The sequence below is a fragment of the Protopterus annectens genome, chromosome 9.part0 (genome assembly GCF_019279795.1).
Source record: "Protopterus annectens isolate FY-2018-M chromosome 9.part0, PAN1.0, whole genome shotgun sequence".
Lineage (NCBI taxonomy): Eukaryota > Metazoa > Chordata > Ceratodontiformes > Protopteridae > Protopterus > Protopterus annectens.
In genome coordinates, this window is record NC_056743.1 from 330,659,397 (window position 1) to 330,682,995 (window position 23,599).

Consider the following 23,599-nt stretch of genomic DNA (forward strand, 5'->3'; position numbering starts at 1 on the left):
GCAATTCCTTATATCACTCGTGTTCTGAAATCCTAATCTGTAGTGGTCCAGATGTCTGACCCACATAAAAAGCTGAGCATGGACAAGAAGCAAGGTAAACCACCCAGTCTGAACCACAATTGATCAAAAACCATATATCAAATACTCTGTGTTGGAGCTAGTAAATTATTTGATTTTAAAGTCTCTGCAACAGTGTGTGCAATGACCACATGGATATGTACCAAACAGTTTTACCCTTGATAGGGTTTGTTGTATAGATTCAGCTGAGACATGGGAATAATGTTTATAATGGCTCAAAAGTGAGCCCAAAGTTTTACCACATCGGAGGGAGAAAAACCATCTCTGCCCCAGCTTAGAGGCTGATTTCTGATCCGACAACTAAATATTCCAGTGTTTCTGAATGATGGAAGGTATTTTTATCAGAACAAATACGTCTGACTCTCAGAAGTTGAGATTTAGGAATGTTATGTATCACATGTGGTGGGTGGAGGCTGCTAGCATGGAGTAAGGAATTATACTGGGGATATTTTCTATATATTTGTGTACTAAGAGTGTTATGTTTATTTCTTGTGATGGTCACATCCAAAAAGGTGATTTCATCCAATTTGAAATTCACCTTAAACTCAATTCCCCATTTGTTTTTTTTTTGTTAAGGTATTCAACAATCTCCGAAAGATAGGCCACATTTGCCTTCCACACCAACCAACAATCATCTAGGTATCGCCTCCAAATATCCATTTCCCCCAAATAGATGTTGTGATTGGGATTATAGATCAGTTCGGTCTCCAGATAGGCCATGAACAGATCCGCATAAATGGGGGCAAAAGATGCCCCCATTGCTGTACCTTGTGACTGCCAATAACATTGTCCATGGAAGTAGAACACATTTGTAGTGAGGACATGTTCAGTCATACATACCAAAAGAGTATTGAAACCTGGTGGATATAGAGCACTTTTGTCCAACCAATATTGCAGGGCAACTAGCCCTGCCCAATGTGGAATATTGGTGTATAAGGCAGTCACATCTAATGTACAAAGAAGCCAATCTTGTTCCAACTGAGTATTGGAGACGATACCTAGAAATTGGGTGGTATCCTGGATACGTGATCTAACACATGCCAGGAGAGGTTTCAAATAGAGAGTGAGTAATTCAGATAAAGGCTGTGTAAACTATCCCTCCCTGAGACAATTGGTCTCCCTTGCGGACACCGAGGATCTTTATGTATCTTTGGTAAAAAAATACATATATATTGTGATCTAGGATACTTGACCGTGAGATGATAAACATCTAATTGTGTAATAAAACCCTCCTGTTGTGCTTGAAATAAGAACCTATCAATTTCAACCTTAAATTTACTAGTTGGGTCTAAGGGCATGGGCATATAATGCCTGGCATCCCCAAGCTGTCTCTATGCCTCTTGATAATAACTGTCCCAATTCATTACCACTACCACCCCACCTTTATCAGCTGATAAAATTACCAAATCTTTATTGCTTTTTACCTCTTCCAAAGCTGCTTGTTCAATCTTTGAGAGATTATGATGGGAAATGTCATATTCATTAAAATTATAATGTAGATCTTTGAGGATGGAGGATTGGAATAGAGACACCTGACTAGACATTGGAGGCATATATGTAGATTTTTGAAATCTGAAAGATCTGACCTCATTACAGATCTGACCTCATTACCACCAGATTCAGAATCAAAATGTATTTTAAGGTTAATTAATCGAGGAAAGGCTATAACATCAGATACAAATGAGTCTTCAGTCACAAAAAAGCCAGGAACATAGCTTAGACCCTTATTGAGTACAGAAATGTGAGTCTGAAAAAGCTCCACAGAAGATATATTGTGTATGTTACTAAATTCACTCAACATTTGGTCATCACCTTGAGAATCTCCTCCAAAGTGTTTGGAGTGTCTGTCCCCCCCCCTCTTCTGGAACTAACCCTAAAAGGGTAACTTGTGCTACGTCTTTTAGGTGTTGATGATTGTAGAAGGGGGTTGCCGTCTACATCAGTAGCAGAGGAGGAATATTCCCCAGAAGTAAAACTAACAGTGTTATGTGTTTTCTTAAGGATAGATTTGGGTCTCTTGCGCTTAGCAGGCAATGTTTTGTTCTAGTTCCTCCATACCAGGGGGCTCCTATATGGCATAAAAGGCTGGCCTTTCTGATAATCGCCTAAATTTTGTTGGAATTTTTTCATTTTCCTATCCTTAAGTCATTCAAGAGATAATAAATCAGAGCTCAATACATCCAATCCTTCCATATAACTGGGTAAGGATTCAAAATTTTTAATTTCCAGGCAAAGATCTTCCACTACCTTAATCCCATTATCCACTATCTCTTCATAATATCATGTTAGGGCCTCCATAAACCCCATAGATGTATTCTGTTGGATTTTGCCCCATTCTTCCAATAATATATCATCAGCCTGATAAACCAAAGGTTGTAACCTTACTCTTAAATCCCTAGGGGCAATGCCTTTGGTCTGGTAGGCTTTGAATAATTTTAGATGCCATACATTGCTTCTAAGCCCTTTCATCTCTTTAGTTAGTCTTTGAAAAGCCAACTTACATTGAGTAGAAGGGTCATGTATATTGGGTTCAGAGGGTCCTAGAATAGTGTCACCTAAACCAAATACTTGCAAATTGTCGTTATTGGACAATAAGCCCCTAATAATGCTTGTCAAATCCATACTGAACTAGCAGTGTCAATCCCAAAACAATTGATAATCATAAGCTGGAAGATTAAAGCACATGAATAGACCCAGATTTAGACTGGCTGAAAATATATTATTATAGACCAGAAATATCAATCCTGAGAATACATAAAAAAAAAATATATATATATATATATATATATATATATAGCTTAGTAATAAAGGGAAGTAGCAAAAATCATAAACTAGTCCAGAAGAAAAAGGACCAAAGGATCTATATAACACAGTCGAAGCACCAATAATTCCATCCTAGATAAAAAAGAATAGTTATTGGCCCATGATAGAAACATGATCAGCCAATATAATATAACCAAGTATGTCGGGTCCTCCCAAACAAATAATAATGGTCATAAATATGTTCCACTGTTCAAAAAAATCATATGTTCAGGCTAGAAAAAATTAACAATAATAGTCTTTGTAAGAAATGAATACACGAGCAACTACAACCATATATTAACTCAAAACTATGTTCCCCAGTTGGCTGTAACAATGAAATACCAGGGAGCCATAATAGTCTTTGTGTATGAAATATAAACAGTAGTAATTGCGAATGCTCGTTTCAACTGACCAATCCACACAACACTACATCCCCTTAAATTTCTGCCTGCTCAAATTTTTCAAACATATTTAAATAAACTATAAACATATTGGGAGGAAACTACACACCCTATAAATTAACCAAAATGGAAAATGGTACGCAATGACCATGCAATATATGATAAAGATGGCTTAACTAGCCCTATAAAACCAGATTGTTGCTACCCCTAAGTATAGTAAAGACAACCAGAATAAAGACGGTGCTAATCATGCATAAATCCACTCAACTCCATCCAGTTTCAAAAAACACCACCCATTTGGATAATTATTAGTTTGAAAAAATGCAAAACAAACCAAATAGTAACCATAGGGGAAAACATGACATCCACATAATAATTATTCCAAAACAGACACAAAACATTGTTCACATGTGTCCTACATGCTCCACCAGGTTTCAGTACTCTTTTGGTATGTATGACTGAACATGTCCTCACTAAAAATGTGTTCTACTTCCATGGACAATGTTATTGGCAGTCACAAGGTACAGTAATGGGGGCATTTTTTGCCCCCATTTATGCAGAGCTGTTCATGGCCTATCTGGAGACCAAACTGATCTATAATCCCAATCACAACATCTATTTGGGGGAAATGGATATTTGGAGGTGATACCTAGATGATTGTTGGTTGGTATGGAAGGTGGATGTGGCCTATTTTTTTGAGTTTGTTGAATACCTTAACAAAAACAAATGGGGAATTGAGTTTAAGGTGAATTTCAATTTGGATGAAATCACCTTTTTGGATGTGACCATCACAAGACAATAAAGATAACAGTCCACAAATATATAGAAAATATCCCCAGTATAATTCCTTACTCCATGCTAGCAGCCTCCTCCACCCACCACATGTGATACATCTTCTCCTTCTTCCTCCTCTGCTTCTTCTTCTTTCGGCTGCTCCCGTTAAGGGTCGCCACAGCAAATCAACTGTTTCTATTTCTTTCTGTCCTCTGCATCTTGCTCTGTCACACCAACCACCTGCATGTCCTCTCTCACCACATCCATAAACCTTATCTTAGGCCTTCCTCTTTTCCTGTTACCTGGCAGCTTCATCCTTAGCATCTTTTTCCCAATATACACTGCATCCGTCCTCAGCACATGTCCAAACCAACGTAATCTTGCCTCTCTGGCTTTGTCTCCAAACCTTCCAACCTGGGCTGACCCTCTAATATACTTATTCCTAATCCTGTCCATCCTCATCACACCCATTGCAAATCTTAACATCTTCAACTCTGCCACGTCAAGCTCTGACTCCTGCCTTTTTGTCAGTGCCACTGTCTACAACCCATATAACATAGCTGGTCTCACTACCCTCTTGTATACCTTCCCTTTCACTCTTACTGGTACTCGTCTGTCACAAATCACTCCTGACACTCTTCTCCACCCACTCCATCCTGCCTGTACTCTCTTCCTCACCTCTCTTCTACACTCACCATTACTCTGAACTGTTGATCCCAAGTACTTAAACTCATTCACCTTCGCCACCTCTACTCCATGCATCCTCACCATTCCTCTGTCCTCCCTCTCATTCACACACATGTATTCTGTCTTAGTTCTGCTGACCTTCATTCCTCTTCTTTCTAGAGCATATCTCCACCTCTCCAGGGTCTCCTCCACCTGTTCCCTACTCTCACTAGAGATCACAATGTCATCTGCAAACATCATAGTCCACGGGGACTCCTGTCTGATCTCGTCTGTCAACCTGTCCATCACCATTGCAAATAAGAAAGAGCTCAGAGCTGATCGTTGATGTAATCCCATCTCTACCTTAAACGCATCTGTCACTCCCACTGCAGACCTCACCGCTGTTGCACTACCCTCGTACATATCCTGTACCACTCTTACATACTTCTCTGACACTCCCAACTTCCTCATACAATACCACAACTCCTCTCTAGGCACCCTGTCATATGCCTTCTCTAAATCCACAAAGACACACTGCAACTCCTTCTGACCTTCTCTGTACTTCTCCATCAACACTCTCAGAGCAAACATCACATCTGTAGTGCTCTTTCCTGGCATAAAACCATACTTCTGATGACTAATCATCACCTCCCTTCTTAACCTAGCTTCCACTACTCTTTCCCATAACTTCATGCTGTGACTGATCAGTTTGATCCCTCTGTAGTTACTACAGCTCTGCACATCACCCTTATTCTTAAAAATCGGTACCAAAACACTTTTTCTCCATTCCTCAGGCATCCTCTCATGTTCCAAGATTTCATTAAACAATCTAGTTAAAAACTCCACTGCCATTTCACCTAAACACCTCCATGCTTCCACAGGTATGTCATCTGGACTAACAGCCTTTCCGTTCTTCATCCTCTTCATAGCTATCCTTACTTCCTCCTTGCTAATCCACTTCACTTCATGATTCACTATCCGCACATCATCCAACCTTCTCTCCCTCTCATTCTCTTCATTCATCAACCCCTCAAGGTACTCTTTCCATCTGCTCAACACACTCTCCTCGCTTGTGAGTATGTTTCCCTCATTATCCTTTATCACCCTTACCTGCTGCACATCTTTACTAGCTCGGTCCGTCTGTCTAGCCAGTCGGTACAGGTTTTACAACCTTTTATACAACTCTTCATACGCCTTAACCTTAGCCACCTCTCTTTTTGCCATGCACCTCATCTCCTTATACTCTTGTCTACTTTCTTCATCTCTTTGACAATCCCACTTCTTCTTTACCAACCTCGCAGAAAACAGTACCACATGTGATACATAACATTCCTAAATCTCAATTTCTGAGAGTCAGACGTATTTGTTCTGATAAAAATACCTTCCATAAATACAAGATGGACCTGGCTAACCGATTTTGTAATAGGGGGTATAAATTGGGCAACATTGCCATGGCCAGTAGTTAGGCATCAACACAAGCCAGAGAAGATCTCTTAGAATACAAGAATAAGGACAAAACATCAGGGGATCAAGATATTTTGAGAATGGTTACTACATATGGACGCAACACTAAAGCTTTTATGAACATCATTCAGAAACACTGGAATATTTTGTTGTCTGATCAGAAATCAGCCCCTAAGGTGGGGCAGAGATGTTATTTCTCCTTCCGACGTGGTACAACTTTGGGCTCACTTTTGAGCCATTATAAACATTATTCCCATGTCTCAGCTAGACCTATACAACAAACCCTATCAGGGGAAAAATTGTTTGGTACATATCCATGTGGTCATTGCACACATTGTTGCAGTCTTTAAAATCAAAGAATGTACTAGCTCCAACAGAGGGTAGAGTATTTGATATAAGGTTTCTGGCCAAGTGTGATTCAGATTGGGTGGTTTACCTTGCTTCTTGTCCATGCTCAGCTTTTTATGTGGGTCACACATCTAGACCACTACAGATTAGGATTTCAGAACACATGAGTGGTATAAGGAATTGTAAACTCACCAGTGCACTATATAAACACACACACTTAAGCACCCTTCTGCTTCCTTTTATTTTATGGTCATTGATAAAATTAAAGGTGATAGGGCCCTTAAAAGTGGTTGGCACTCAATTTTAAATTGTAAAGAAAGAACATTGATTATTAAGTTGGGTGGGCTTATTAGCCCGGGTTTGAATGAACATCTTTAAATATGTCTTTAATATGTATCTATCAAGTAAATTATGACTTGACTGCTGCCCTGATATTACTTTCTTCTTATTGATTTTGTTTATGCACTGAAGAAGGCTAGTACAGCTGAAACCGGTTTGCTTTTCTTGGAGCATTTGTGTGCATTACTAGGGTGGTTGACACTCGTAGTATCTTGAAAATGTTTATTTAATCAATAAATATATTTTTGGCAACTTCTGTTTGGTGCTGACCCTACATTTTTACATTTACCTTTCCTGTCATGTCTCCTAATGCCAGAGTTTATTGAGAAGGAGAAAGGCCAGACTTATTTTCATTGTTCCCTTTTTAGCCCAAATGTGTTTGGTTTCCCATTCTGCAATCCTTTGTTCCATACCTCTCTACCTAGAAATATCAAAAATCTGGACAAAGGCCCATGAAAAATAGGTACAAATCTGCACGATGATTAACATAACATTTGCATATATAATTATGTAACCTGCCCACTCCAATGGAATTGTGGGATACCAACTTTCAAATGCAAACTGTAGAACAGACATATGGCCCCAGACCCTGTAGTAAATGGTAACCTATTTTTATTTTTTTTTTAAAATGTGTAGCAATGATGTTAACTGGGAAGGGAGAAGATGATGAACCTCAGGATTTAGTTTTTGGTGACTTGCAGTATGTCGATTTTGTGGTAAAAGTAGATAATTTAATGATAAGCAGTATTCTAATCTTAGCAAATAATATTATAGTTTGCTAGGCCTCCAAATGTCATTCTCCATGGCCTACTGATCAGTGGCAGCTAGAGTTTGTGCCACTGGGGGCTGTCTTTGAGTTTGCCTTCCTTCCCCCTTACAAAAATCATGGTCAAATGGGGGCCTCATACACAACCGTCCCCCCTGCAGCCATTCTAGTGCCCCATTACTTGGCTATTTCACCCAATGTACTATAAACAGTGTAATATGCTTAATGCTTTACTTCTACAATGATTATTTGGATTTCATTTAAAACTTTTACTTTACATTTTATAGCACAAACACTAATAGACATCTGCTAATCAAAGCAATACAGTCTTGCAATGAAAATAGACCACATTAAAATGTCTGCCCTTGAAACTCTCATTCATTGAAACAGTATTGAAACCCACTTTCAAATAAAATGCAAAAGTCATCTAAATAATTCCACATTAAAGAGATCTATAATTAATGAAGAGGTTGCTGCTATCAAAAACTTTATATTTCATTGTTTCATTTACAAATAAAGTGCCTGTTGACCTTGAAGAATAAATTGGCTATGTTACATAAAAAAAAACTGATAAGCTAGTAATATTGCAATAGGGAATGGATGGCAAACTGATAACAGGTTCATAGTTACTAGGTATCTCCGCCAAAGAGGACATTCTCAGGACTGCAGCATCCACCTCCTTTAAAAGTACAACACAATACAGTATCAGCAATCCATCTACATACTGTGGGAGTAGACCCCATAGCCTTCTGCATCAAAAGCAAGTATACTACCTGTTGTGCTACTAGCAACACAAACAGACTTGGCATAAGCAGCACTAAACTTCTCTCCCCCTGAAGAACTATGCAGCACAAGAAATCTGGTAAAAGCCAAAATTTATTGGGGGGGGGGGGGACAAAGGCCCAAAACCAGGGACACATTTTAAACATCGCTTGTATAATCTTAGAAAGTTGCTAGAATAAAATGTTTTGTTACCATGCGTTTCCTGTAAGATAGGAAGACTGGTTTTCATTATGTAGTGAATTCGGTTCTCACTGATTTGCCAGAAAACTACAAATTTGAAGAGGAACAGACCAAAGTATGAGCCAAACATTCTGTGAAACTCCTTGAATCATGAGTGATGGTATGGGTAGGCTTTTGTTCTTTGTACCTAAGGTACAGGTTGTGAGTCTGAGAAACCTTAATTACAAGTTGCACCTACCTGGGGGATTTTAGATACACACACACACACACACACACACACACACACACACACACACACACACACACACACACACACACTCTCTCTTGAACTTTGCAGAGCATGTCAAATAACTAGCAGCCCAAATACTTGAGTGAGAACAAGTAAATTACACTTGCAGAGCAAAGAACTAGCAGCGCTTGAGTGAGAAGTACATTTACACTGTGTAAACATTCAAAATACGAGACGTACAGTTGCAGAATTGGAGCCCGTCTTGTAGTAACAGCATGTACATAAATAAAAGACTCAAATGCAGTGAGAAAATAACCAAAGAACTAGCAGCCCTTCAGCGCGAACCAGAACAAATGCAAAGTACATGACTCGTCTTGTAATAGTGCGTACATAAAGCAGCCCTTGAGCAAGAACCAGAACAAATGCAAAGTGTATTGCACGTCTTGTAGTAACAGTGCGTACATAAATAAAAGACTCAAATGCAGTGAGAAAATAACCAAAGAACTAACAGCCCTTGAGCGAGAACCAGAACAAATGCAAAGTACATTGCCCGTCTTTTAATAACAACATGTACATAAATAAAAAGACTCTAATGCAAATAATTAGCAGCCCTTAAGTGAGAACAGTACTGCGACTTGCAACTGGAATCATTCACTACACTTGCAGAACCGGATCCGGTCTGAGAAAATAACCAAAGAACTAGCAGCCCTTGAGTGACAAAATGCAAAGTACATTACAGTTGCAAAGCAGCATGTCAAATAAACAGCATGTGCATAAGTAAAAGATTCAATACAATGCAGTGAGAAGTAAAAGACTTACCTGGAGCCCACTGACTGGTAAATTTAAATTAAGTAGAAATGGCTTGGCAGCTATATGCCTCATGCTGACGTCATCATGCACGCCCTCCACGTAATGTCAGGAACAAAAAAAAAACCTGGTATTTACCGAGGAATTCGGTACGATTGAGAGATATGCTTTGTTCTAATTCTCCCCATATTGTTAACTTCATAAGAGGCTTTTTGATGCAGCCATTAGTAACTGTTCTGCTGCACTTCCATTATTATGTAGTTTGATAACCTGTCAGACAGAATTGTGTTTGTAGTAATCTTTTCTTAGAAGCTGTTCACATAGAAAGTTTGTAAAGGTAAATGGAAGAAGAAGTTTTCTGTTTGAAATTCAGAACTAGTTCAACAACCGTTTTCAATTCCAGTATCCCACATTTTAAAGTTTCTTCATGAAATGTCAGAAATGGCCCTTAGTCTTGCATTGATCAGAATTAATAAGAATGCATTTGTTGCAGTTTCCAACTGCCAAAGTGGAGAAAATTTATTTTCTTTGATTTTCCTTAAAAATGTAACACCTTCCTCAGTGGAGCATTTCTCGTTATTCTTATAATGAGAGAATTCTGCCTCAGTGTAACATTGATTTCTTGTTGGAGAAGACTACCTTCTCCCATTTAAGCCAGCTGCACCACTGAATCAATTTTTTTTCCTTGAAAAGAAATTCTTCTAATTTCCATGTCTGCTAAAGTGTTTCATAGTTATAATCTCTGACTTTAAGCCTCCATGTCTCACTTTCCATAGTGAGAGAGATTTTCTCCAGTAACAAACCCTTACTTTTTGCATCCACTGTAACAACAAAAAACTAATATTAATCAGTCTATTTGTTTACCACTGTTCTCCTCCATGTATTTCTTTCCTGGTATGCATGTACACAGGTAGGTCAGGTGTCATGTTAACAGAACTCATACCTCCCACATGGGTTGTCAGCTGTTTGTATCATTTGCTAAAGAGTGAAATAAAATGAAGGTTACAGAACAGTGCCTTTCCAAATGGTTCTGTAATTGTATTTTACCATTGGTTGTAGTAGCGTGGAAGATCTTTACTGTTTATACTTTTCTAGAGCTGCCTCCATGTGCACAGTCTTTAGAAATGCTACACTAGTTAGCAATTTTTCAGTCTTTACCTGGTCATTGTTAAATGTCATTGCAAACTACTAAAAGCTGGATATAGCATCTCGATGTTCACCTTGAAATCATTGTTGTGGTAGCCAAAGCGATATGGGACATCTAGCAAGGACCGAACCAGCTGGCTTTAGGACACCTTCCACACACCCTAGCCACTGCGTAGCTCAAAGAAGGCTAGATATAATAGTGGCTAGAGCACCAAAACATCAGAACATTCTTGCAGAAAGTATAGACAGTAAAGCTCTTCCACATTACGACAGCCAATGGTAACATACAATTAGATGACCACGGGCTTTGGGTACTTCACCAAAACTGGGCAGATAAGTTCCCTGCTGGAGATTAGTTTTCACTTCGTCATTTTTTAAAGATAAAAGTATTCCTTTTCTATCAGAAAATTAGATTACAAGCATGAACTGATATTTTTAGTGGTTGCTACTAAGGGTTTTTATCTCAGAATCATTCTTTTTTTGCTAATCAGTCACTGAGGGGAAGAGCCATGCAAATAACTATTTTTGTAAGAAAATGTTTCACTTTTCTGTCAATAGTAGGGTTAGTGGTATTGCAGGTTGGCATTAAAAATTTTTACCTCAAAATGTATTTATCGGACACCATTTTTGGGTCCCGGTGGGATTCTCTTCTAATTTGATAATTGTTTGTAAAAAAGCAAACAAAAAAAAAATGTTATTATGAGCTGGGACGTGTGTGTTTGGTGATTGTCAATAAAGAATTTTACCTCAAAAATTAACTTCTTTATCTGGAGTTAAAATAGCCTGACAGTCAGTATTCTCTACCTGCGAGACACCTTTTGCAGTGGACAGATGCTGTGTTTCTCTGTAGGGATTCTCTTCTTAAGTTTTTCTTGTTGTGGAAGAAAGTATTTTTAGCATAATTGATTGAAAGGAAGTGGTGACACTGTGTATGGCTGTTATCACCAAGAGTTTTTACTTTTAAACTTAAATTTTCTGTCAGGAGGTAAGACGAACTCTTCCAGGCTCTATTGTCTGCTTGTCAGACATCCTTTGCAGTTGACAGATAGTCCTGGTTCCATGTGGGGAATCCCTTCTAAAGTATTGCTTTTTGTGGGAAAAAGTGTCACTTTTCTACCAAATACGGTTGCTGGGAGCTGGATTCAGTGTGTTTGTTGACTCTCACTAAAAAAAGTTTTATCTCTAAGATTAGCTTTTCAGTCCGGAGGTAGGACTGACTCTTCAAGAACCTATTCATTTGTCAGGCAGCTTTTGTGACTAGGACATGGCCCTGGGTCCAGGTAACTTCATTTTTCCTTCCCTGAACAGCAAGAAGACAAATAAATACCTGGGTGGCTTCAGTCTTGACTCTGGCTTCCCTTTACCTCAGCTGCTGATGGGTGACCCTGTTATGGCCATCTGTTGCTCCTCAGACTACTCACATTTAGTCCCTCTGGTGTGCTTCTTGGAAAGCCACTAAGGACCAGGTGTGAGAGTCATCCACTGTAGCTGTTCAACTTGCAGTAGGGGAGAGCCACTCTTGCTGGCATTGGAGAAGGGACCTGGAGATAATCCTTAGCTTATTCACTTTGAAAACCTTCTTCTTGGAGACAGGACTGTCCGTCAAGCTGCTCTTTTTCTTGGTGGTCTTCCCCAAAAAAATGTGATAGTTCCTTCTTTTAAAGCTGATTAGGAGAGTTGGTTGGGCTTTTCAAATATAATTAAGGCATTCAGATTGCAAATAAGAACAAAAAGTATTGTGAGAGTCCTATCAAAGATTTTAAAATTTGTTACTGGTGGTTTGTTTTCTTGTACAGCTACTCCTCCTTTCTAACTAACCTCTGAGGATGCCTTATGTGCTCCTAGCATTTTATTTGTCAGTCAGCTACTTACCCTAAGAAGGTCTGTTAAAATATATGTAAGAAGCCCAGATTTCCTTTTTTTCCTGATTTTTTTTCAGTCAGTATGAGAATAATTGATGGTTTACACTAGGGTAAGTCGATTACACTGAGAACAGGTCTTTTGGAATCTGGCCACTGGTGCAAGCCTGTTTATAGGTAGGTCTTACACCAAAGTAAGTCGCTTACACATAGTGCAGGTCTTTTGGAATTGGGGCTGGCTTACACCGGAGTAAGTCATATACACTGAGACCAACTCTTTTGGAATGTGGCCCTGTATCTTACTGAAGTTAAGGAAGGTGCTATAAATGGCTTAAGTGAATCTCTGCCAAAGTATCATTAAAAAACTTGTTATATGAAAATGAGGGATGAGTTGTTCTGCATCACTGCTTAAAAAGCCTGACAAATTCTCATTTTTGGGTAGTGAAATATTAATTTTGTCCATTAAGCTGCAAAGTGAAGCACAATGTCAGACTTACCAGCAGTTATAATTTACCTTGCTTACCTCCCTGAAGTGACATTTTTTAGTCAGCAATGATTAAGCAGATCTTAGACCTTCCATGACTTGCAGGCATGATGGAGTGGAAGGGTCTGGAGTTTCTCAAAGACTGCAGTTTTGAATACTTGGCAAAACCCTGATTTTTCCCCTCTTTTGTACTGAAGAAAATATAAATGGCCCAATAATAGAGTTTACCAACTTAGCTAAGCACATATGTGTAGTTCAGTTTAAAAAGTGCTGATTCTGCTTTACAGACCATCTAAAAAGCCTGTGACTCAGCATTCTCAGTTAACTGGATGCAAAAAACACTGTTACAGGGATCAAAACTTCATTATGTAAGGAGGGCAAAGCACTGAAAAATAAAATCACAAGAGTTGCAGTCCTCATACCTACCTGTTTGGGGAAATGAGTTTAAAATGTAATAAGCACTTAGAATGACTGATGCTTTAGTTGTGTATAGTATATTGCTGTATGGTAAAAGAAATATTTCTGTGTGTGTCTCTTTCTCTCTCTCTCTATGTATATATATATATATATATATATATATATATATATATATATATATAAATGATATGTGTATGTTAGATCTACACACACATGTATGTTTTATATATATATATATATATATATATATATATATATATATATATATATATATATATATATATATATATATATATATATATATATATATATATATATATATATATATATATATATATTTATTTTAAATTTTTTTTATTCTTGCGGATAGTATTTTACTTTGTTGTGTTTTATTGGGCAGTACCATTCAGTTTATATTGTGGTGGAATGGGTATCTGTGTGATTATTGTGTGCAGTAAAAGTCTGAAGATAAGTTTCCTCACCATAACAGTATGTTGATTTCTGTTGATAAAGGCTTTGAGCTCTGAGGTTGCTTTCCACCACCACCAGTCATACTGTGACAGCAGCTTACCCAGCTTCACCCAAGAACTCTGATGCTTACCACTTCAGGGGGAAAAAAAGAACAAGCTGAAACTGCTGTTAGGAGGATGGTAGTAATCCGGTAATACTTAAGGATAGTGAAAACAAATATGAGTCAGTCATCAGTTATGATGAGTACTTCACACAACTGTACTCTTCCTTAAAATTGTTGAGAATTCGTTTTTGTCTCTGGAGTCCATATCTTCTTGTGTTAAAATTGACTGAAATGTATTCTGTGGGCACTGAAATGATAATAGTGACTGAAAATGATCATTATTTGTTTTGCAGGCAGTTCTGATGCAGTCAAGAGAACAAGTCTCTGAGGAACTAGCAAGACTTCAAAGGGAAAATGAGAGTTTAGAGGGAAAGCACAGTTTACACAAGTCGCTGCAGCAAACAGAAGACTTTACCCTTCCAGAGTCTCTACAGGTAAGGCCCTTAGTCTCATCATTCAAGTTCCTTTGGGAGACTTTCATAATTGATGTACCTGTAATCTACATCCCTGTCGGTTCCCAACAGGGTATGTCTGTCATTCTTCATGAGAGTGCTGGAGTCACGCATTCCAACTACTCCCATAGGGAATGATGGAAGTACTCTGAAAGAGCATGATTGGGAGGCTTATGACTGAGCCTCCTCTCTATCTCCTTCTCATCCCAGCAGAGTACTGGTCAGTATTGAGCTTACAGTTCCATATAAGACTATGAGTGATGAAGAAAATTGTAACATCATTTTGTAAATGTCAGTTTGTAGATCTCTTGTGCTAAAAACTTCATGTCTTTAGTGCACTTAGAAAGCATTGTAGATGCCCCCTGCACAAAAAACAGCTCTTAGCTTGAATACTATGTCTGATAATAGAAACATTTTATTTTTCAGATTGTTTTTAACAGCATATCATAATATCTTGTGGTAAGCTTATAAAGTTTGAGGTGCATTAAAAAATTCCCAATCAAGAAGTAGTTGTAAACATTATGCTACTAATAATGTTTGGTCCTTTCTGCATCCTGAATTAGTGGGACTTTATACCTTTTTCACATTAGGCATACTTACAGTATTAAAACTAAAAACTGACTAAAGTACCGTTTAACATGTTAATTGCTGCCATTTTTAAAATAAAAGCTGTGGTTCACTAGTTGAAGTAAAAGTTTGTCTGATGTCACGGTGGCAAAATGCCAAATCATGATTTTACTACTCTGTCAGAAAATTTGATAAACCACATTGGACTAAGCAGATTTTTGCTTTGCTTTGATGTCCATGCCATATGTTCAAACCTATTCTTCAGAATTATATTACAAGTAGACCGAAAGCAGTATGCCATCCCATTCATTTTGTAGATGTGGAATAGTAAAAACATTAATTTTGTAAGTTCCTCCTGACATCATAACTTTCTTTTGGAGGCGTTTATATGACTCTCTGTGGTTCTAAGATCCCTGTCTTCTACAACTTTTATGATTGTAATAAGCTTACCCCCTGGCAAATCCAGTCTAAAAGGAGTGACGACTAACAGTGATCCAAAAATTTGATCTGCATCACCCACAAAAGCTGACTGGAGCCTTAATGTGGGCTCACCATTTGCAAGGCTAAGGGTGGAAGTCAGATGCTGTATCAGCTGATGCCATGGGAAGCAAAACAAATTCTGATGGCTTAAACCTTGAAACGAAAAATGTCTCTTGAGATGTATTATGTCACTTCACTGAAAGGAAGGAGCTGCAGTTTTTGTAAGAAGGTGAAAAGTACATAATAGGATACCACCTACTGACTCAATAGTTGTACTTAGAAATTCTAGCACTATTGTAGTGAATGATTGAGATTCCCTAGTAGGGCATGATTGAGAGGCGCAACTTGCTTGATCTGAACCCGAGTAGTAATTTGTATTTGACTTTCACTGCCTGTCATGGATTGTCCTTAATGAGCAGTATGCCTAAATACAGTGCTGCCCATAAGTATATTTGGCACCGGAGTATTTTGGGGCAGTGCTCAGTGATTACCTTACCTAGCCCCATGTCATCAAACCCGAAGCTAGTATATACTGGATGTCAGGAGAGTTGCTGAGCTGTCAGTTCATCACCACTCTTTTAGGTCAGAATGCCAGGGCAGCAGTGGCTGGACAAACCCAGGAAATTCATATGTGTAGTGTGGGTGTCCTGGGAATACGTATAATGTGTATGGCATGAGTTCCTCTCCTGCCTGTGGAAGAACTTCTATATATCAGTGAGGTCAGTAATATGGAGCCCAAATAGAGCCTAATCGAGACCTTAGTAGCTGAAGCTGTGGTATGTACCTATGTTAAGAAAGTGTTCAGTTCTTTTCTTGCATGTAACCTTAGACCTGTTAATGGACACCATTGGTGAGAGAACCTGTCTAGTAAAAGAAAGAGGCCTTCAGTGCAGTACTAGTGGAGGGCGGAGGTCTTCAGATATGACCTGTTAATAATGGCACACTATCTATGAAAGCAGGAAGGAAGTAGCTGCTGCAGTCACAGTGAATACCCAGATGTGAGAAGTGTTTAGTAAGGTCACAGGGTGGTTTTCAGATTGTTTAAATAGGTCTTACCAACTTGAGATGGTGGTGGGGAGCCTGCCAGGCTGCTGTTATCATGGATAAAGAGACATTGCCAAAAGACAGAGTGAATGATTTTGAGGATTATGGTGGAAATGCCATCCTTTGACGAGGTGATACCAGAAGCAACTAATGGGGTTCAGTCCGTTTCTTCAGATGAAGTAACTGCAGCAATAAAATATGTCTGCTGTGTCTAAGCTATTGGGATTGTTAATACCTGGCTTGAAATGCTGGAAGTACTTAATATTGTTGAGATGTCATGGCTAAATTACCCTTTTAGTGCTACATAAAAGGCAGAGCATGGTACCTCTGGACTGGCAAACTGAAGTAGTATTCCCCATTTCCATAAAGTGGAATAGTATGTGATGTTTCAGCTATTATGAGATCACTCCCCTCAGCATCCGCAGGAGTACCTATTCCAGGAGACTTTAATAATGGAACCTCTGATCCAGGAGCAGCAATATGGATCAAATCCTGACTGTAGAACATTAGACCACATTTTTGTTTTTGGACTGATGTTGGAGGCATCCTTAGAGTTTGCTAGTACAGTCTGTATATGTTTTGAGGACCTGCAGAAGTCCTTTGACTGTGGTCACCAGACTGTCTTGTGTGAGGTGCTGCAAGAGTGTGGTTCCAAAGCTCCCGATGCATGTTATTTAGACTCTTTTTTTTTCTGGCTCATGAGCTGAGTCTGTACTGCCAGCATTAAGTCATACATATTTAGCATGAATTTACTGTGGCAGGACTAGCCACTGGGTAGTGTGAACACTGGCTGTAGCTGATTGTGACTTTATTAGATCAACCCCATGTGCAGAAATAGGAAAAAAGAGTTTAGATCGATTTAGTGTGGATGTAGAACATCCACAATAGTGCCATCTGGTCATCTGTCCTTTTTTGATTTTCATAAAGAAGATATTAAGGAGAAACCAAAAGTTTGAGGATGTTCTTGTTGTTTTTCGATGGTGTTGCCCTCTTAGTCCCAAGTGATGGTGATCTCCAGTATGAAGTGCAGTAGTTCACTGCTGAGTGTAAAGTGATTGGGATAAAAGTCAGCATTTCCAAATCAGATGTCATGTTTCTCTCTTGGATGGGAATGGATTGCTGTCTGTAGGTGACGATGAGAATGCTTCTTCCTTATAGTAGAGGAGTTTTAACTATTTTGGGGTCTTTCTCATAAGTGAAGATTGAGGGGATCAGGAGATGAACCCATCAGATGGATGCAACTGCCACATTACTGCACTGTTCTGGACTATAGTGGAAAAATGAGATTTGAATGATAGGACAAAGCTTTCATTTTAGTGATTATTCTTTGTCCCCATTCTCTACTGTGGTCAAAAACTTTGTGCTATGACCAGAAGAAAGAAATCATAGATAAAGGCTGCAGAAATGAGGTTCACTTATAGGGTTCCTGGACTTGCTGTCCATGATAGAATGAGAAACTCCACAATCCAAGATTCTTGAAGTTGAGCTGCTTTTTGCATTGAAACAATCATGCGCTGTGGACAGGTAGTGAAACTGACTGTTGAATGCCTTCTACAGGATGTCTACTTGAGAGTAGGTTTCAGGGTGGATCCGAGATATGCTTTAGAGAAAATGCCTTTTTCAGCTTGCATGGAAACACCTGTGGAATCTTATTGGATAAAGTGGGGAAATTACTGTTGTGGATTGGGAAGGCTGATCTTCGTACTCAGCTTGCTGCCATCACAGCTGTCAATGGGAGAAGCAGTTTACAAAATAAATGGATAGAAGGACAAATTGATACTTTGCAGGATTTAAATAGTTTAGTTAGTAATGCTTAACTTATATTGTTAATGCAACTTATGACAGATCCATGATCATCTAGTACATTGTTTTTCTTCCACAATTACTAGTAAATATGCTTGTGGCTACTAAATGAGTGGGGATGCTAGTTTATCCCCTATTTCCCCCACTCCAGGCGAAAAAAAATGTTTGGATATCATTTTATGTTGTACAACGTTTTGCACAGTCTAGGTTTTCAGGAAAGAGTTCCACTTATATTTTTAGCATTCCTTTTTGTTCCTAAGTGTAACCATTACTGGTTTACTACTTTCAGAGAACATAAATGCCATCTGCTGCAGATATAACTTGATTACATTAGTTATAGCAGATCTAACTGTAAAAAATAGTTCAGATTAGATTAAAACACTTGTCTGCATATAGGCAAGTTCATATTTTCGCCTGGACATGCCTTCGTAAATACTTCTGTATGCCAGATAGAATAAAAATATTTTCCCCAGGCAAACTGAAGATGAGGGAAATGGAGGCACATGGAAACTTATTTTCTGGGACTGTAAGAACCTCTAGGAGTTTAAATTAGAATTGGCCCATTTGGGAAGGAAAATACAATGGAATAATCTGGCATTGACTAAAGAATGGATCTTTTTAGTTGGTATAGAGATGGGAAATTGGGTCATGCAAAAGATCTGTTTATTCTGTGTTAGCTGCCAAAAAGGCTATTACTGGAAAGTTGAAGCAAACAGTCCAAATATAAACAAAGTGAAAAAGATAATGAATAAAATAAAGCCACAAAACCAGGAAAAACAGGCAGATGGCAAAAAAAAGGGAGTTTTGGGGTTAGCAGTTGAGTAAGAATATTGCACTAAATTTATATAGATCAATGACTGTAATGCTTTACAGTCCATGTGAGGACAAACAATGAGACGTGAAGGGAAGGAAAAGGGAAGTAAGAGTTCAACTCAGTGTAGATTTTCGCAAAATGTCCTGATTTTTGCCTCATAATTTTGATGTGTTCCTAATAAAATCTGTGATTTTCTGACATATCACTGAGGATTGAAGTTATTAAATAGTGACAGACATTTGAGTTCCAGATTCCATATCCTTCAGAAAATGCATGCTAATACAAAACCTATTATTCTATCAGCTAAGTTTCCAAGAACTATATTTAAAACCTGTCCCTATTTTTGGGCCTTTATCCCCCCATTATTTTAGGCTTTGTCCAAATGTTTTACTCTGAGAGACTGAAAGGTATGTTGAGCATTTTGGAGAGTATGAAAATGGAGATAATCCATAAAGTTAAGGAATAACATAGTTGTAAGAGTTAATTTAATTAGTTGAAAATGCAGTAGTTTAGTTACAAGAAATGAATATTTTCTGTAGAAAGTGATGACAGTGTTGCTTATCCAGGAATTTTAACTATTTTATCTGTAAGTGTTGTTAAAGTTATAAGTGGAGCAAAAAAAGTTATCCTGAAAAAAAGCAGAAAGACTTGAAAATGTATAAATTCTGGAACCTCTGTTATTGAGTCAAACATTTGTATATAAATGGATATTGACTGTAGAAAGAAGATTAAAGGATAAGCCACCACTGTAATTTATTGTAGGTAACATGCATTATGTTTGCCTTTGATGTAATTTTAATTTTGTTTAAATAAGTGGTTATTGTAGGAAAATATACTATTTATAGTGCTTTTCAGTAGAAGGTCTCACTGATTCACAGAACATAAGATGTGGCATTGTGGACAGTCTTTGACTAGTCCCTTGTTTGGTTCATTCATTCGACCAATCAGAGTTTTGCAGATTTCTAGGTAAATTTACACTGAAAAGCACACATGTCTGGAATGTTTGGGGAGAAGTGCACTACAACAAGCACTAGCAAAAGTACCACAGATCCGTTCCTGCAGTAAACGTCAGGAGGAAAAGCTATTGGCCTGCTTCTTAATTGAAAATATGGCACCAGTTGATGTTGCCTCATGAAGTGACCACAACAAGGTTATTTTGCACAGCCTCAGACAAGATATGCTGAAGTATCACCACAGAACGGAAGCTTAAAGTGTAAGCATATGTATAACCCTTCTAGAGACAAGTCTGTTTCAAAAATGGACATTTTAGCTCCACAGGTGCTGAAGTCATGTTTTTTTTTTTTTTTTTCAAAACAGGTTTATTGTTTTAACATACAAGAGAAATATCATAACAATTTTATACAAGTAATTAAAAATAGATATGATTATAACATTCAACAAAACAACTAAAGTATTTACAAAGACATCCACTACAATCAGATCAATTAATTAAACTAAAATACCATGCTATTGAAATTAGGATTTTTTTAACAAATTTTGTAAATTATCCCATACAATATAATAAGATGTTTTTCTAGTTGTTCTTGACCTAATTGTGTTTATTTCCATATGGCACACTATATTCATAACATTTTTAAATTCATTGAGCGAAGGAGGTGTATCTGAAATCCAACTTCTGGTTATTATCTTCCTAGCCACTGCTAGAATAGACCATAACAAGGGAAGCTTAACCTTTTTAACACTTTGAGGTACAGGTGTGTTGAATAATATAAGAGATTTAGAAATAATGAAATTATCTGTAAAAGAGCCTGCAAAATTCATTAATTGACTTCCAGTATTCTTTCAATTTTATACAGTCATAAAACATATGAGCCCAGTCAGCATTAATTTCTACATTACATCTCTTACATAGATTATCTTTATTATTTATTTTATTCATCATCAAAGGTGTATAAAAAGATCTATGTAAAAATTTCCATGTATAAAGTCTCCAGACAATGGAAGACGTAGTTCTATAGGCAGATTCCAATATATATTGTTTATCTTGTTGATTTGGTGGGTCCCCATTAATAGAAGTGAAATAATTCCAGTATGTATCTACACTGTAAAAGTTTCTTGTCTGATAATTTTATGTATGTATGAAAGTTTACCTTTATCAGAAACTTTATGTTGTAAATTTAATATCAAGTAATCAATCAGTGTTGGAATAGATTCTTTAACTGTTATAGACATTAGATCTATTTTATTAATGAGATGTTGTCTAAAGGTCTGAACCTCTAACCAGCAAGTTTCTCTTAGATCAAATTCTTGTTTTAAGAAATCTAGACTTTTAACTTTATTATCAGATATCAACTGATACCAGTACTTTAGATCATTATCTATAGCTAAATGAGTTCCTTCAGAAGTAGATGACAAAATCATACCTTGAGTATACATTATAGGGAATATAATAAAATTCCATTCCCTATACTTAGGGTGCATGAATATAAAGTTACGATAGCTAATAATAATATTTAATGGGTAACAAACCATATGTTTAGGTGTAATAGGTGAAGTACAAAATTCCTTTAGTAACCATAACATGGAGTTATTTACAATCATATTTTTATGTGTTAAGGAGATTTTCATGAAGTGCATACTAATTAGCTCCCAATAATCTTTCCATTTTGCAACATATGACTGATCTATTAATAAAGTAATAACTTTTACAATAGAAGAGATAGTATATAAATTAAAGTCTGGAAAATAAATACCCCCTTGAGACCAGCTATTAGTATGTTTCTTTAATGCAATCCTAGGTCTATTAGGTGCCCATAGGAAATTTAACATTAGTGTATTCAGTTTCTTGATAATTATTTTTGTAGGTGGAAGTATTATTGATTGTATTAAGTATAAAATCTTGGGGAATATTATCATTTTAATAATTGTAAGTCTCTCCTCCATAGTAAAAAACATATTATTCCAGGTATTAAAAAGATTTTGTATATTAAGAAAACAGGTATTATAATTATTATATATAATAGATTTAATATCTTTAGATAGTATTATACCTAAATAAGTTATCTGACCTGAATCGGGTACATATTTAGTAAAATCACTAATGAGAATATTTTTTCGTGTATATATAGGTAGTATTTTAGTTTTTCTTCATTGAATATTAAACCAGAAATACTTTTAAAATTCATCATTTTATCAAATAGAGACTGCATAGAAGAATTAGATCCTGCTGATGTAATTAGAACATCATCTGCAAAAAGTTGAATTTTGGATGTTGTATTTTCATCTATTTCAAAACCCTCTATGTCAGTACTGTTTCTGATCAAATTAGCCCAAGGCTCCATTACTAAAGTGAATAATAGTGAAGAAAGTGGACATCCTTGTTTTGTACCTTTAAAAATGGGTATTTTTTGTGAAACATATGTTCTTACCTTAATATAAGCCAATGTTCCTTTGTATAAATGCTCAATTAGATTTACAAATGCATCTGAGAAGTCTGTGCACTTCAGTAAGGTAAACAAATAGTCCCAACTTACTGAATCAAATGCTGAACTTATATCAAGACTAATAAGTGTTAAATCTTTCTTTTTCCTATTTGCAAAATCAATTAATGTTAAAGTTCTTCTTATATTATCAAAAGTATTTCTATTTACAATGAAGCCTGTCTGATCTATATCTATAATGCCGGGATGATTGTCTTCAATCTATCAGCAAAAATACTCATAAACATTTTATAATCAACATTAAGTAATGAGATGGGCTGATATGAAGTACATCTAGTTGGATCTTTATTAGGTTTTAAAATTGGTGAAATAAATGTATATTGCCAAGATTGGGGGGGTTATTAACTCAGTTTGGGCCAAAATAAAAACCTTATGTATTAATGAATATGTACTTTTAGAAAGGATTTTATATATCTCTGGTATAATACCATCATTACCCGGTGCTTTGTTTGATTTAAGCTTATTTATTTGTGTAATAACCTCTGTATATGAAATACTTTTGTCCAATAGTTTAATCTGTTGTTTATTAAGCTTTTTATTCATGTTTGTGGTTATAAACTCCTTTATTTTATCTTTAGGTTCCATGTTAATGTTATTATGGTTAATTTTGTGAAAGTGATTTCTAAATTCATCTAGTATTTCTGATATACTATAAACATTCTTCTTTTTCCTTAGAGAAAAGATTTCTTTGATATGGTTTTGTTTATTCAACCTTTTTGTTTTATTTTTAAGTCTATGTAAGTATTTGGGGCTTATTGAATAAGACAAAACTTGTATTTCTCTAAAGTTATTTTAACTTTATGAGTTAAAATTTCTTTGTATTTCTCATTTAGTTTGTTTATTTCTTCAATAACTTTCTTG

At 36.9% G+C, this 23,599-nt stretch overlaps 1 protein-coding gene across 2 annotated transcripts in view; it reads left to right on the forward strand.

Annotated features, from left to right (window-relative positions):
* RABEP1 (rabaptin, RAB GTPase binding effector protein 1) overlaps window positions 1-23,599 on the forward strand; it is a 1,652,179-nt gene that overhangs the window by 1,250,388 nt on the left and 378,192 nt on the right. For both annotated transcript variants that reach the window (XM_044082911.1, XM_044082912.1), the window contains exon 13: window positions 14,411-14,551. In XM_044082911.1, coding sequence (XP_043938846.1) covers window positions 14,411-14,551 — 141 coding nt within the window. The remainder of the gene's footprint in view (window positions 1-14,410; window positions 14,552-23,599) is intronic.